At 38.9% G+C, this 15,141-nt stretch overlaps 1 protein-coding gene across 5 annotated transcripts in view; it reads left to right on the top strand.

The window, feature by feature from the left end:
• The window catches only part of SAMD12 (sterile alpha motif domain containing 12), a 177,750-nt gene that overhangs the window by 31,936 nt on the left and 130,673 nt on the right, over positions 1-15,141 (top strand). For all 5 annotated transcript variants that reach the window (XM_075085647.1, XM_075085650.1, XM_075085651.1 and 2 more), the window contains exon 3: positions 13,677-13,806. In XM_075085647.1, the coding sequence (XP_074941748.1) occupies positions 13,677-13,806 (130 nt within the window). The remainder of the gene's footprint in view (positions 1-13,676; positions 13,807-15,141) is intronic.

The following is a 15,141-nucleotide window of genomic DNA, read 5'->3' as shown; positions in this document are numbered from 1 at the left end:
AGTGCTTCTTATGTTTGTTAGTGAAGGCCTTTAGGACCAGTGAATTTTGAGCAACTTGTTAGAAAAGTTATTTACTATTTTTATTCTCTCCAAATATATACATATATATGTTAAAAAAATCTAGCTCTTAATGTGTTGCAACACAAATCTTACACAGTAAGGAACTGCGATAGCGCTAGCAAATACTTTCAAACAATGTGCCGTGTTCAGGGCATTTCTACTGTGTATTATGCCTAGGTTCAGAAGTGATCAAGATGTTAAATAGCATTCTTGAAGGTTACTTCTGATTATACTAGCCAAGAGAATAGCATCAGAACCATAATATTTTCTTGTCTGTCAGGAAACAGCATTTTCCTATGTGCATCTACTAACATTTTTTTGTAGTAAAATAATAGCAGCTTATAGTACTGTGTTCAAAGGAATAAAACAGCAATAGGATAAAAGTGAGGAAGAAACCTCCGCCTCCATGTGTTCCGTGAGAACATAGAAAGGTATTTCATCTCATAAAGTAAACCTTAAAGCTTTCAGTAATCATGAGGTGATTGCATCTCATCTAGGGACAGTTCAAAACTGTTCGACTTCAGTGGAGAATCCTTGTTGACTAAGGAGGTTTTGGAAACATGTCCTCATAAACAGCTGGTAATAAAATGTTAATTTATAATTATAAAATGGTGGTATGGCATGTATATACAAGGGGTGAGAGCTCCGTGTGGGCAGCTTCAATGACAAGGTGAAATGGGAAGTTGGGGGGGCCAGACTGCTAGAACTGTGCTGCTGCATCTTGGAGCGAGTGGGCTCTCTTGTGAGCCACAAGCAGGAGAACAGCTTAAATGGCATGGAAGAGACAGTGCAGGTGAGAAAGAAAATGTGAGAGGCACTATGCATCTCCAAGAGAAAGCTGAATTCCTTAAAAGCTAGATTATCTGGAAGCCCCATGCAGTGCCTTGCAAAACTGTCTGGGTCTGTCAAAATGCTGCCTGTCAGTAGATGGTGCTCTTTATATCAGCAATTTACTCATGCTGCCTGTGTTTGGCTGTGTTTGCATGTAAAAGGTCTGGTAACATTCCTTAACAGTTCATTTCTCTGAATTCTGGTGTCTGGGAGATCAGAAAACGGAGGCTTTGAGGGACTGCCAAAAAAAAAAAAAGTGTTGACTAGGTTCCTTTGAAACATCCTCCATCCTTGAATTTTTTCAACAACTTCTTTTGCTTGTGAATGTGTATTGTTTTGAACTTGGACAAATTGAGAAGCTTTCAGCATAAAAACCTTGAACAAACATTGTGGATTGGAGTATATGTAGCAGACTAATTCAGTTTGGCAGCTGACCTGTAAGACACTGCAATAATGTAGTCTAAAATAAAACTGCAGAGCAGATTTGGGAAGTCATTTGCAGTTCTGAAGTTTTCTTTTGCATATTAACTTTGCAGTTTTACCTGCTGTTTCTTGATAGATAGGAATGAATTTATTTTTAAATGTAATGCTTCTTAGAAAGGACTTAAATGAATCAATGCAATTGTGAGTTTTACCTGGAGTCATTTATTCATCGGTAGTCGGATGAATATAAAAAGCTGCATAAAAATGAAGATTTCCTTATTAACGTGATTGAAGTATTATTGGACCTGCCTGCATTTTTTATTATTCAGAAAATATGCCAGCTCTGGAGAAGAAAAAAGTTAAATGTGGTAATTGTGTAAAAATATCACTTGCCAAAGGCTGCTGTTGAGATGAAAGCCCTGATCTGTGCAGCAGAACAGCATGGCAGACCTAATGGGGAATCTGAGATGCTTAAAGTTACGCGTGTCTTTATGCAGCGACCTGTGTATAGAACATCAGCTACTTAACCAAGAGTTAAAGTTTGGCTTGTGAGATGAATTTGTGCCTGGAGTGAATCTTGAGAACTGCCTGCTGTTCACTGCCTGACACTACTGGTCTTTCTGCAAACAGAAACTGAAGGATTAGAGTGAATTTTTCATGTAGACGTTTGCTTGGAGTTTAAGATCCAAGAAAGAGAAAGGAACTGAGTTCCTTTCAGAAATGTAATTAAAATATTCCTAGTTCTTATTCAGGGCCAGTTTGTCTTCCCAGCACGTTGATTTAGATATCCCTTCACAGATCTCTCCAGATATATTGTATATATCATTACAGTAGATGAATATTGTTCCTCACAATGCTTTAATTTACCTTCTCTCAGCCCTTCTTTTACATTCATCTCCTTACAACCCAAGTTCCTTATACTGAGGTCAGGCGGGCATAATATTTTTGTTGAAAATCTGAACTCCACATTTCTAGGGACATCTCACAACTGCCCTCCCAAGGAAGATGTTGCTGGGACATTTTGGGCTGGATTTACAAATGGTACCTGGAACTGAAGATGTGACTCTTCACTTGACTGGCATTCCTCCCCTGCTGAGCCTCCCTGTGGTGCCTGCCAGGAAGTTCCTGGGAAAGTCCCATTTTTCCATGAATGGCCTGACCTAGGAGATATGTTCAGAGCATGGCAACAATATTAACCTCTACCTTCCTTCCCCCTTGCCCCCCATATCTGGTCTGGCAAATCCCTTCTTTGTGGGCTTTGTAGCTCCAGATCTTCAGGTTTTTGAGCAGAGATGGTGCTGCTGCAACATCCTTCTGTTTGCTTTTAAAATAAGAACAAGCTTCTTACCTTTCTTTTGCTTTTGAGTTTTATTTGCTGCACTACAAGAAGAGATGCTTCCTCTGTGCGAGAAGAGACGTCTCCCTTTGGCCTGGGCTGGCCTTGATGCAAATACGGGACTTCTGCTCTGTGGCTTTCCCTGCGTTGTCTTGTTGGCTAATTTAGGTGGCTTCCTAGTCAGGAGGGGCTGGCCTTCATGAATCTCAGTTTGAGGCTTTTTGCTTTCTCTAATAGAGGGGATAAAAAGGTGTTGTAGTTCTTAAGCTCTTTTTATGAATTGAGGACTTCACAGGGATTATAAAAGAATACAGGAATTCCCTTATTAGGGAGAGAAGACTGGTTTCTCAAAAGTAACTAGCAAGAAATTACATTGACGTCAGAAGTGCCCAGGTTGTGTTGAAAAATAAGTAGTTCATCTGCCTTCTAGATATTTATTTAAGTTGAGAAATCCATTATGACCTTCTACGCAGGCATTGCAATGCTACTGCATGAATCACATGGCTGGGCGAATCTGTTTCTTCTATCAGCGTTTGCCTTTTTTTCTCCTGCCTTTGCTGGAAGTGGAAGCAATGTCTTACTGGGAAGCAAGAGGTTGCCCTGTCAGCTGGGGCTCAGAGACCTCTTTGTATTCATGCTCATGTACATGTCTGGCCTATAAAGTTGTTCCTCTCAAAATACATTTGGCTCAAGAGGACATATTTAAGAGTCAACTGGCAAAGATCTAGAAAACTTTGATTGCTGTTGGGGTATAAAAGGCCTTGGCTGCTGCACTTGCCTTCTGCATATGAAATGAGCCTGTCCTTAAAGACTGAAAGTTGGCATGGAAAGGTTATACTACTTCTTACAGTACAAGCCTCTTAATTGGCACATCTGCTGGAAACAAAGGTGCCAAAAATGTGATTCACTCGGAAGGAGTAAACCTTGTAAAAATGCAACCTGTCATTATTTAATAGGGATTAAGATCCTCTCAGGATGTTAGATGTTCTCCGTGTACAAATGTACTGTTGTTGAACTAATGGGGGAATTAACCTCACTACCTGCTAATGCTGAAGTAACAGTTTCTTTTATAGTTCTTCTCATATAGAGATTCTTCACTGTCCGTGTCTTTTAAGATCAAAAAATGGACTGCACCCTTCACCTCTGACATACAGCAGCCATTAAAAAAATACACAGCTGCTTCTTGAGCCCTAGGTTGTGACATGTCGAGTATCTTCTCAACAGAATACTGTCATTAGAAATGGAAGGATCGAGGTGTGGTCCATGCTGGACAGATTTATTATGTCAGTGTAACTCCACCAGTAAATCCCAAGAATAAAAAATATTCTGCCTGTATCATTAATGACAACTTCCCCAGTGACAGGTACACTGCTTTGGCAAAAGCAGTATTATGCCATAGATATGTTTTTCTTCATAAACCATGTCACCAGAAAGCACACCACTCCCACTGACACTGTTAGGTACACGTTTCTGAGATTAGCCTTAGCCTGTATTGAAATAACCTTTTTAATAGAACATCCTGAACATTTAGAAACATAGGGAATTTTTTTCTTCTTTTTAAATTTGATTTGTAAAGGGAAGGACTTGGGATTTTAGATATACATTTATGTTTTGTTACTAGTGTTACCTGAAATCTGTGGAAAGACCAGACTATTGCTCTGTACAACCTCATTTTTTCCCCCCCCCATTAAAGACAGACCTATTTGTATTACAGTAGTATTCCTAGTAAAGAAAATTAATTTTTATAAGCCTTAGAAAATTCTACCATTAAGCTACAAGTCATAATTTTTAATTGACACATTTTAGTTCACATCCATGTTAGTATGGATTATGTTAATATGAAATGGGTGCATTTAAAACAGTCATGGTCCTGTCTGGTTCTTCTCATTTCAAGGCAGCCTGTTTTGTGGTTCTTATTGCTAACTATTGATAATTGAGCTGGTTGTGAAAGAATCCAATTAAGTGACTGAAGAATTGCAGATAAGGCATCATCAAATACACGTTTTTGAGTCAGAAGCATCCTTATACTCCACAAAACAAATACAGGCTGACCAACTTCCTTTAATTCCTGTTATTGAATTTGCAACTATAAAATCAAAACTTTGTGCTGTTCTTCAGATCATTACGTTCTTAGCTCTCATCTTTTGCTGTTTGTTGTTCTGCAACAAGATTTCACTGTATTATTGATATTTTTGTGCAAACTAAAAATTCTTCCAGTCAAGTTTGGCCAGTGGATTTTGTTGCTGCCAGAGGCTGTATTTTAGCTAAATTCTTCTGTATGACCATCTTTAAATAAGTATGTGAGAAGCTCCAAGAAAATCAGTGGACCTACTTATATATGCCTGGTTTGTATTTATTTTAATGGAATTCCTGATAAGCAGTTCTGGTTTAGTTCAGCTGTTGATGTAACTGCCCAAGATGCAACTCGCAGAGGTGCCAGGGTTGGTTTAAAAAAACAAGAAGACGAAAAAGTGGGAATGGAGACTCCTTTGTAATTGTCAGTTTTGTAGTACAGGTAGGTTTTGGGTGGTGTTATGTTTTTTTTATTTTTATTTTAATCTAGACCCAGAAAAGATATTTTTGACAAATACTGAACTTCCTCAAAAAAAGTGGGATTTCAGTTGCTCTCATGGTATTTCTGCGTTCAGGACAAACTGTTGGAAAAGGGGAGCTACATTTCATCACTGTCCTAGTTGATAGATATTCCTGTTTGCTTTCCTGCATGTACCTGAATGGATTTGGACTTAGAGCTTTCACAAAGATGGGGCCCTCTACTGTGCCTGCTACCAGTCTGCATGGTGTAGTCTGTGATGAAGACTCATGCCATAAATCTTCGTAGTGGGTGTAGTACTTAGTCCTTAAGATGGGATAAAAGATGAGCTAACCTGCAAGTTATGTGCGCCCTGTCGAGGGTGAACATCTCGAATTTTTATTCTTGCTGTAATGGATGGTTAAGTGCAATAAAGAGCATGTGCTTGTACTAAAGTTTAGTTAATTGTTGTAAGTTGCTGTTAATACAGCTGTTAATTGAAATTAATTCTGTTTCTTCTTTGACTCAATAGTGGTAACAAGCAGCCTAGAGAAGTTCAAGGAGGAACATTTTCTCTTCATAGCTGCACAAGGCATGCAAGTAAGGTACCTGCTGTGTGACCAGAAATTGTCCATTCTCCAGATCTATGCAGGATACAGAGTAGATTTCATTCTGGAAAAGCAGGAGGATCTGTATTGTGAAGGCTGTAATCTGTGATATAACATGGTGATGCGTAGAGCCCAGACTTGGACAGGTTTGAATTGTCTCTGGTAGAGAAGGGGAATCAAAGCCATGTCAGTGAAGAAGTATCAAACAATTGATGTACCTTGTGAGAAAGATACCCTGACAGAGCAAAAACCCCTGTGTTTTCTCTGCAAATATCCAAAAGCAAATATTTATCTGCACTGAGTGAAATGGATCTTTAGTTTGGCAAGATTAAAAATGCAATGTTTTTAGATGAAGTGAATTTTAAAACATTACACTCTCTGACTTGGATTTGGCTGTCAAAACCTAAAACTGATTGTGCTCCTGGTCCTACTTGTGATTTCATTTTAAGCATTGTTGGCCTGTCTGTCCTGGTTGTGGCTTTCAGGATTTTTAATAGCAATTAGAATGATGTCAGGCAAGCCTCCTGACAATGCTGAGGAGTGCTCTGTCTTCTCCTTTCTCATCCTGATGCTTCAGTTCTTCAGAGTTTGCTGATAGTGCCACTGCCATTTATCTCAACACTGGCATCTGCCAGTCATGATCCTTGCTTTCAGCATGCGATATCTCACTGAAAGACAGTACTCTTACAGGAAATGTGTCACCTTATTTATCCTTGCTTGTTGTTTTGATACTGATCAGAATAATGCTCAGTGATATTTTTTTGGACAACTTTATCCTTTCCTGTTGATGGTTATAGTTGTGACAGCCTTAAGAGGGAGTTAACTCCCTCTAACAACTTCTTACTTTCCAGATCAATCTGGAAATTATTTTTCATAATTTGTTTCCTTCCTCCCGCCCAGCCCTGCAGTCTGTTTCTAGTACACCTAAGCTTGTGGCACTGGTACAGAAGGTACTGGATTGGGTCAATACCGGTGTCGCTTGAAAGCCAGGCAAAACCTCCCTCTTCATTCATCGGTCCTTGAACAAGTGGTGGTGCCTCACTGATTTGGGGCCCGGGGTTTCTGCTTGTGCAGAGCTGGCTTTAGGCACTGCCAGAGTAGTCTCTTGATAGGGACAGCAATTTACAGCAGTCTGCTCTAGGCAAAAAAAAGAAGCCAAGGCTGACTTGGTCCTTGGGGCTGTGAAAAGGTGAAGAGATGCTGTGAGTGAGAGAGGTGGGAGGCTCTGGACCACTGCTGCTAATACGGAAGGGAGGCCCTTGTAGAAGTGGCATTTGTCCCTCTCCTTTTTCTCCAGAAAATGGGAGGGTAGGAATAGCAAATCTGCTTTACAGGACCTTCCCACTTCTGTACCTGCCATGGCTTCCCTGCCAGCCTCCAGTCTTTCCCCTGCCTGGTCCTTCCTGGAAAGGGCTGACCCTGCTCTGTTCACCTTGTGCTCAGAGCCCTGAGCTGGTGCTGCTCAGGTGTCCCCATCTCCCTCTTCAACCCTGTTCTCTCCTCTCTCCTCTGCGATGTCAGAGGACCATCCCTGTCTGCTCAGTGGCTGGAACAAGGGGGCAGTGATCTCTCTGCGGGTCTGGTTTGTGTCTCTCCTTGGACTTCAGGTGGGTTTGAACTAACTCCAAGTCAGTGAGGACATGGTTCTCCTGGGACCTCAGGCACCTCATCTGGACTCCTGCGAGACACAGCGAACTGGCTGCACTGGGTTACTTTTCTTAAAAAAACAATATATTCTGAGAATGTGGATTTAGGTGAACCAGAAGGTATATTGCTCTATTCTGATCCTTCTGCTGACCAGTGGTGGGAAATAACAATAACTCCCTCCTGCATAGACCTGTGACTGATCTTGTCTTTCGTGGGATCCCGTATGTGGACCTTGATGTCAGGCTGCATGGTGGGGCCATGTGCCAGCAGACTGGACCAGGGAAGGAGGGACTACATGTAGAATGGCATGGGAGTCATGGGGGAAGGGCTGAGATGTGGGCTGGGTGCCGCTTCCAGCAGCATGTTTTGAGCATCAGGCTGTGATAATAGATGTGAGCACCCTGGGAGCTGCACACCCTCCAAGTCTTGCTCATGGCATCATTGTATGACCCTGCCATGCTCGGCGCGTCATAGATTAGGCCAGCCAGTTGCATTTTTGCATCTTAACATGTGGAGCAAGTAAGTTTGGGGCTGCAAATGTGAGACACAAGCTTGCAACTCAGGGAATGCAAAGCACTAGCTGACCATGCTTCCAGCAAAATTTGGGAGTCTGGTAGTTCTCCTGTGTCTCTAGTTTTCATTCAAAGTGGGCATGGTGTGTTGATCAGTCATAGGTGTGCAACTTTCATGATAGCTACTGTATAGTCTCTGTTTTAATCCTTCCTGGTTGGCATTAGGGTTTATGTCTTGGCTAAACTAAAGCTGGTGCAAAGTTGTCCTTTAAAGTGTGCTTTAAACTAAATTGCAATTTTTTTTTTTCTAAATAAATCTTGTTTGCAATACTGATACCCCCCCCCCAATTACTTAAGTAATAAATTAGAATGACTGAATTTCTGATCCAAATAAAGTTTTAAATATTCAGTCTTTTATCAACATAAAAAAATGGGAACCTGACACAACAGAAGTTTCCATGGTTTTATGGGGTGTCTGCTTATTACTGTAAATTTCTTTAGTCTTTGCTGGGAAAAATCTTTGAGCATGACTATCCAACTGAGAAAGTTTATTTCTAAACCAAAATGTATCCTTTCCAGATTCTTCAATATTTTAAGATATCATATAAAAACATATTCAAAGCCTGGCTCATTTCTTCTGTTCCTTTGAGAACTGAAACAAGCTTTTATATTAGTCATTGATTCTGAATTCTATATAGGTAGTTTAATGTTGGAGAAGTAATTTGGAATATAAGATAAAGATTCTTATTTTCTCAGTTCTAGAAATATGACCCAAGCATGTTTTTTAAAAAAACCCATGCTTTTGAAATTCTTACTTGGCATTGCTACTCCTCTGCTTCTTGTCATAAAGGATGAAGATGATGCTGTTAGTCTTGCTTCTGGAGCAGCCTGGAAGATTTGACAATAACTAAGCTTTTGGAGCTGTGTAGTTTAAGTTTTCTGCTATATGTATCTATATCAGACACACATAAAATTTTATTTTTCTGATTTTTAAATATATCATTGTCCCTTTATAGTTTACTGGCATTATGCTTTAATTTAACATATATCTCCTCCTCAGCTTCACACATGAAGTGATCCCATTTCTTTCCTCTCAGTCTCTCTCTGATCACAGACAAATCAATGGTTTTCTGACATATTCTAATGTTTCCTGCCTCAGCTGACTCTGCATTATTTCAGGAGTGACAGCCACCCATCTCGCTCTCTCTGTCCCTACTAGGTGGCAGTGACCTTATTACGTCTTCCCTTTGCTCTTCGCATACCTCCCCTCACCGCTATCAGCCTCTTTTTCCCTCGAACTGTCTAACTGGATTAATGTAATGGTTTGACATTGAGCAGTTGTACTCCACGTCTACTCTGTGTGAAGATTTCTTCATGTCTGAAACAGCTGGCAGAGCTCCACACTGGTAGTCTAAAAATGATGGTGCTTCTTGCAACCTTGTCTTGCTTATGTCCTTTGACCAACACGGCTATAACAAAATTGGTCCTGCTTTGTCTTTTTCTAGCTAAACTGTAAACTCCAGTGCAGAGTCTCTCATGATGTGCGTTGGAGCAGAATCTGCCTTAATGCTTCCTTCTTGGTTTCGTACAAGTGTGTTTTTACACAGAAACTGTAGGGTCTGACTTTGGATAAATTTGAACGTAAATATGTTTTGCTTATATGTCAGGATCAGTATGTTGGCAAATTGGATGTTATAAATGGTATCAGGCAGCCTTCTTCCAGCAGCCCTGCTGCCCTGTTTGACTGAGGACCCTATCTCTGCAAACCCTGGATTTTGTCATCTGAGCAGATTTGTAAAGGTACAAAATGTTTGGGTTAAACAAGCTGATTTAAATAACCTGGCTTATAGTATGTAAGGTAGCTTTAATAATGAGACGGAATCCTCCGTCACTCAGAAATACAGAGGCCTTTCTTTCTTTAAAGTGTAAAATAAAATAAATAAAGACAAATAAATTCTGGTGAATAAATTAGCCTTCAAAACTGGCAGTCTTGGTCAACTGCACCTGGAAGGCGAAGAGATACTTGTATGTCATTGCTTAGGAAGAGCAGGGCTTGGTTGCTAATGCTATTCTGAATATGGAAATGTACTCTTTAGTAGTGTGCAGGATGTAAGTTTGAATTGTTTATTTATTCTTGAGTTGGTGATTTTAAGTACTGTCTTCTCTGCATCATAGAACAAAGAGAGCATGAAATTATGTTTTAAATTTGCTATTTTTTTTTCTTCTGGGGGGTCATTTTTATAGTTTGAGATACACATAGCAAAAATTGGGGTTAGGCAATTTAGAAGAAGTTTTAACACAACATCCTGAAGAAACAGGTTTTACTTCAAATATACAAGAAAAGATCAGAATACTGAAGACTTTTATTCACGTTAGATCTGTATCTGGCACATGAGTTGGCACAGCGTTCGGCAGGGTTAAAACCAGCAAAGTGTTGCCAGCAAAGGGTGATCTTACAATGAGTTTGTCAGGAAAATGAAAGGGAAGGCCGGACCAAAGATTTTTTTTTTTTTTTAATATATATTATTTTAGTTTAATCAGTATGGCCTGTTGTTTGACTGAGCTGATAAACAGAAATAAAGTAAAACATACTATGTTTTCCATTTGTCTAGGTAGTCTATATATAGTCAGTGGCAGGGGACTAGGGGACTCATTTGGTAGGTATGTTTATGGTAAGGGTAATTTTCCTTGGTTTGCTGGGAATTTTTTTTAGTATAAGATCTAGCTTTAGAGCAGGGAAGAAACTAAAAAATGAATTTTGTGGGAGGGAAGCATATTTTTTAATAGCCTTTCATTTAGAGCATCTGGTTGGAAAAATATTTTGGGTATGATGTTCCAAAACAGAAAGTGACAACAATATGCTTTTTATAACCATTGCTTAAAAAACCTTGTATTTCTCTAACTCATCAAGTCCTTATGAATTAGAAAATTAAACATAACGCTTGATGGTGTCAGTGTGAAAAGGTCCTCTTTGGACTGCAGTTGTAAGTTTAAGTCAAATGTTTCAATTATAATTCTGAACATTGGACAGTAAAAAATCAGCATGTATGTTTGTGCAGTGATCTGCATATTGGACAGCATAATAGCTACATTTTAAACCGTCTTTCAGTTCTCAGCACAGAGGGAAATATTAAATTTTTACCATAATTGCTATTAAACTTGTTCTTCAGAAATTGAAGATGATGGTGCTTAGACATTTTAAGAGGAGAATAGTTGCTGAACTGAAAAAAAGCAACCTCTTAGTTAAAACAAACATTGGTACCACTTGTGTACTTTCAGCTAGGAATATATAGCTCATAAATCTATAGCTAGCTATATATATTTATATACAAATATTTGTAATTTAAGCATTTTTATGATGTACAAGAAAAACCATTAATTTTTTTTTCAAGGGCTGACAGGCTTTCCTCTAGTCTTTAAAATTCTAGTGCTTAAGAAATAGCTTTATATGAGTTACTGCTTATATTTAAAGATACTTGTTGAAGTCTTGACCCTGTTCGGAGATTTCTATGCAGTCAGAGAGACTGCTTGTGTTATATGATTATTTTTACTTGAGTTTTTTTCTTTAATGTATTTGTGAAGGACATGCAGTCATATATGCGTGTAATAAAAATCTGCTGATACCATAATATTGGGCTCTTCATTGAAATGCAGTTTTTCCTTTGACTCAAGTAACAAGTAGACTAGGGAAGTTCAGAGAGGAGCCTTTGATCTTCCTAGTTGCACGAGGAACAGTTGTGGGCACTTGCTCTCCCTACAGAGGTTTCAGTTTCTCTAGACCTATGCAGTGTCCAGAGTGGGTTTATGTATGTGGAGAAGACTGACGTGCTTCTCGGAAAGGAGAGTGGCAGGGCACGCGCTCCCTGGGTTATAGTGCACTGTCAACACCTCTGGAAGCTTCTTTTTCTTATGGATGCCAAGTCTGTCAGTCAAGCTTCTGCCTGCTGCAGGTTGGTGGGTGGCAGCAAAAGGTGAAAATGAATTATTTGGGGTAGTTTTCTGCATTATTGTGATACCTCTAAATGTGGATGGTGCCTATTCGTGTGCTTGAAATAGGATTCATGTCTCTGGCGATTGTATTTTTGTTCAAAACAAAAAAGGTTGAGCTAAGGGATGTGCATTGTATTACATATTAAACTATAATTTTCCTGCTGTTTATTTAACGTCTACCCAGGCAATGAAAAAGAGATGGGGCAACTGGACACGAGAAATTCGAGACCTGTTTGCCCGTTGGAATTTTAGCTCTGCCATATTCCCTGGCCCTAACTTAATATCTCTGTGTTATGTACTTTATAAACTTAACAGGACACGCAAAGCACTAGCTTAAAAACTGCTTTGGTCCTTTGGGTTTCTAGTAATGAAAAATTTCAAAGCAACTTTGAAAAGGTCTGTCTGACAAAGTACATCTGTGTAAATGCTGGCTGGCAATATCGAGGGAATCCGCCATGAGTCCTAATGGAGAAGAATGGTTGAGATTATGTTCCACTTCACCTCAAATTTGTGCAAAAAATCTCTTGAACCTTCGGCGCCACCAAGGAGCTGGAGGACAGGTATTCTGCATGCACAGCATGGGAAAAAAGATACTCTGATTTTATTCTTTAGACTCGGTTCTTTGACAAAATCACGAAGTAAAGGGATATGTTGGTGTTCACACCCATTTACATCAGCAATGTCCAATGTTAAACATTTATTGTTGGTAATTAATACCCATATATTTAAGATTTTAGTCTCCTGGGCAGACTGTGTTGCCAAAAAAAAAAAAAATCAGCTTGAATTTTTTTTTTATTGTTTTGCCTACTTTGACAAGAGGCTTTAAATCCCTGCAATTCAGGCCATCTAGATTTCAGCATTATTATATGATTTTAAAAAGTGTATATGCAAAGGTGAATTGTTTGATTAAACCAAATGTGACTTTATGCATGTGACAATGCAATTGACTTAATTTATGACTGTCTTATGTATAAACTGTTAATCTATTTGTTCAGATAATCTACTATAAAACCGAGTTTTCAGGAGAGTATTGAAGAGTGGTCTTTATTTATAAAGAAGTGACTGTTATAAGCAGGCGTTCTACTTATTTCATGTAACAGTGATTGTAGGAGGGTTAAAAGTAAAAAGGAAGAAGAAAAACTAAAACTGCTTATAAACATCACTCAAACTAGGAACAACGTCAGCTGAAATGCTCGGTATGAACTGATCTCACCAGCTCTACCTCTGTTGGTGTGTAGTCTCCTTTTCCCAGGCAGAAACAGTCTTTAAGCTTGTTTGCACTAAAGGGCTTCACTGCAAGATCTTCTCTAATTGCGGTTGAGGAGCATGCCTGGTCTTCCATGATTATATGCAAACTGCTGGACATAAATATACATCCCTCTTGTAAATTTGAAGGCTTCAAAGGCTGCAACTATTGCCCTTTGGGTGCAGTCAGACTTTGTCACCCTTTAAACTGTTATTCAAGTAAGACATGGTGCAATATGTTTCTGTGATGCAAGGAATACGTTATGTATTGCAAAATAACATTAAAGAATCTTTCACTGCGTGTGATTCTGCGTGATGTATTTGAATAATTGGGTCTTGTGTAACGTGCTGGTGATTACTGGGTATCTGCCAGTCAGACCAGCTCCTGTCTTGCAATTATTATTTTAATATCATGTATGGATGTCACAAATTAATATTTCTGAAACTCACATGCAGACTAAACATAATTTCTGTTCTTCATTGTGTATTTCTAGTCTGGGACTGTGAAGCTGACCAAGCCTGTGGCGTTATGGACCCAGCAGGATGTCTGCAAATGGCTGAAGAAACATTGCCCTAATCAGTATCAAATCTACAGTGAGTCATTCAAACAGCACGACATAACTGGTAAAGTATGCACTATCAGAAATATTTTACTTAACTAAAACGTGTTAAATTGTTTTGCTTTGTTAATAGAATATGATTATGCACTGAGGGCTTTTTGATTGTATGACTAGAGAGTTGCAAGGTTTAGGAGCTGGGGGAATATACCAGCTTTCATAGGATGTGCTAAGTGATTTCTTCATCTCTCTAAAAGATAAATTTTGGATTATTCAGGGTTAATATAATGAGGAAAGAAGTCAGTCTGTATGTGGGTGAGGGCCATGCCCTGTTCATTCCAAATAAATAAATAAATAAACCCCAAACATTAAGAAATGTCCTACGAGGAAAAATGTAAATGAATTTTCATTGAGGTGTTTCACCTTCGGTTCATAGTCTTTTTTTGACTTTGGTGTTGGTTTTTTTTGTTTAGTTTTGTAAAATTAAACTTAGAATGTTTAACATGTAGGATGGGAAGCAAACCCAACTCAGCCCCTCCCTAGGGCTGAAGTAGGATCAATTCAGCAAGTTCATTTCTGACAGATGTACAATCATTCTTTCTTGTAGTCTTTCCTTTATTGGATAGGGGGCTTCCTGCTTGCACATACTTTCCTCGTCTAGTTTAAAAAAATATTTCTTCTGCCATGGTTTGTCCCCCAAATACTCACAGCACCTCCAAACCTTCAACACTTGGTGTGTTGTCTTAGAATAATATATTAAAAAGCATTGCTAGTATTTTATTTTCTATTTACTTTAGAAGTTGATATTGATTTTGTTGATCTGCTTGACTTGTTAACTCCTACTCAGTTTGCTGTATTGGTGTTTTAGCTGACCACTTTGAATTGACATCAGTTTAGCAGAGTTAACTGGATTAATATAAATACAGATGTAACATGCGAGCTAAACAGCATTTTTACTCGTATCCTGGGCAGTAATTAATCTGTAAAAATTTTAGTGTGGAACACTGATTTGTTCTCTGAAGTGGTGGTACACAAACCCGGGAATTGGCATTCAGCCATTTAATATCAAGCAGAGATTTGAGTTTCACATACAAATCTTAGTCTTAACAACAATGTACTGTTAACTAAAGCATGTTTCAATCACTGTCTGCTCGTGTATGTGTATTCTGGTGTTTCACGTTTTCCATTGATTCCTGTTGCTGTTCTTTCCTTTGTGATAATATATGAGCGATTGCAAAATAGGCAACTAAACTACTGATATTTGTTTACTATGTACTCATGAATATGTGTACACGCTTATATGTGAGAGGTGGTTTGTACTGGTTTGGTAAGTGTTGAGTTTTAGTACATAACCATTGTGCCCATTTCCTCTAAGTCGTCACCTGCTGAATGCAGTCCATAG

The sequence above is a fragment of the Phalacrocorax aristotelis genome, chromosome 2 (genome assembly GCF_949628215.1).
Source record: "Phalacrocorax aristotelis chromosome 2, bGulAri2.1, whole genome shotgun sequence".
In the NCBI taxonomy this organism is placed as follows: Eukaryota; Metazoa; Chordata; class Aves; order Suliformes; family Phalacrocoracidae; genus Phalacrocorax; species Phalacrocorax aristotelis.
This window is presented reverse-complemented; position numbering and strand designations above follow the sequence as displayed.